Source organism: Antrostomus carolinensis, unplaced genomic scaffold, assembly GCF_000700745.2.
Source record: "Antrostomus carolinensis isolate BGI_N321 unplaced genomic scaffold, ASM70074v2 scaffold46139, whole genome shotgun sequence".
Lineage (NCBI taxonomy): Eukaryota > Metazoa > Chordata > Aves > Caprimulgiformes > Caprimulgidae > Antrostomus > Antrostomus carolinensis.
In genome coordinates, this window is record NW_010338749.1 from 817 (window position 1) to 2499 (window position 1683).

Sequence of the window (1683 nt, forward strand, 5' to 3'; positions counted from 1 at the left end):
CGTGGAGGAGCTGCGGGACGGGGATGGAGCGGGGCTCTGGCGTCCGCGCCATGATGCGCTCAATGGAGAAGGCGAGGGGTTTGGGCGAGCTGATCATGTTGATCCTGGCAGACAGGCTTTCTCTGGCTGGAGGAGTCGCTAGGATTTTGGTCGCCGTGTGGTGGCCACTATTGTCCATGGCTGGGTTGCATTTGTTCGCTCGGTTTGAGCCGCTTTGGTAGACGCCTCTTTTCCGTTCTTTTTTTTTTTTCTTTTTTTTTCTTTTCTTTTCTCCTCTCCTCTCTCTTTCACTCTCTCTGCCCCTTTTCTTGTCACTGGTCTGCGAGGAGGGAGACCAGCATCGCCGCCGCCACCATCACCACAGCCTCCGTCGGCGGAACCAGCCTCCTCAGTCCAGTGGACTCATGCCAGCCCATCACAGTTTACTTTGGCGCACCAATGACTCGGGACAATCGCTACTTATTTCTATCAATAGAAAGTGTTGTGTCAATAACGCAGCCAAGATCTCGCCAATCGTTAACTTCCAAGAGGAGAAGGTAAACTAGATAATTGCTCAATTCGCTTCCAACAGTCAACAGGAAAAGTTTCCCCCCCCCCCCAGTAAGCGGCTACTTTTCATTGGGCCCCGCCCCCCCCCCCCTCCCCCGCCCAGGGAAGGAGGTGTCTCTCCTTCCTTCTTGCCTCTCTCCCCTCTGCCTCTCTCTATTATTATTATTATTTGCAATCTGCTTAACCAGGCTTTAGAGGCCAAGCAAATCCGAGATCAATTTTCTTGTTTGGCTTTAAGTGACATCATCTAAAATCATTGTCCAAGTGCTAAATAGGGATGTGAAACCCAATTCAAGGGCAAGCGCCAAGGTATTTGTCAAACGAGGTGTTGGAGAAGAAGCGACTGGAGGGGAAGCTGTTTGTTTCCTTGCCACTTTCCAGCCCGAGCTCTCTCTGTGCGTGGGTGTGTGTGTGTGTGTCGGAGGGAGGGAGATGGCTGCTCTGCTCCTGGGACTGCTCCTGGTCTGCTCACTGCTTTAAAGAACAAGGTCAGGTGGCGGTGAGCTTTTGGAAAACACAGTAAACAAATGAACGGGGAACTTGCGACAAGCAGACGGCGAGAGCAAAGCGTGGGGGGTTGTGCAGGAACCACCCGGGCCAAATCCAACGAGTGCTTGTGAGCAAAAGGATGAGTCAAAACCTGGGGCTGAGGGAGAGAAGGGAAAGGAGTAGGAAGAGCGAATGCCTTTTAAATCTGAAGCACTCTCTGTATGCATATATAAATATAAAGTAACGTGCATATACACTAGGTATAGCTTCTCTGTCCTTAAAGAATACATGCATAACACAAACACCGGAAACTCAGGATGGATGTAGATACACGAAGAAATACACAGCACACACGCTGCTTATAGGTATATATACACCTAAACAGATGCGCTCCCTGTGTGTTAAAGCGAAGCTTGGCGGCCCTGCTCTGGATGGGTATCTCCAGCTCCCCGGGTGTTTTTGTACGTACAGAGAAGTGGAGGGCCGGGGAGAGCGGAGGGACAGCGGCGGGTAAGGGGCTTTCTGTATTCACCCCCTGTCCACCATCCGGCAGCGCCAGGACAGAAGGAGCTCCCGTTCCTCCCGCCGGCCTGGGGTTCACTTGGCTGCTGAATCTGAGGCCGCTGCCGAAATCCCGGGGAGCAG

General features: G+C 52.4%; 1 protein-coding gene across 1 annotated transcript in view; it reads right to left on the reverse strand.

The window, feature by feature from the left end:
* The window catches only part of FEZF1 (FEZ family zinc finger 1), a gene marked incomplete at its 3' end in the record, with an annotated part of 846 nt that extends 668 nt beyond the window's left edge, over positions 1–178 (reverse strand). Inside the window, exon 1 of the mRNA XM_029086904.1 lies at positions 1–178. This exon is cut by the window's left edge and continues 278 nt beyond it. Coding sequence (XP_028942737.1) covers positions 1–178 — 178 coding nt within the window.
* Between the last annotated feature and the right edge of the window lie 1505 nt (positions 179–1683).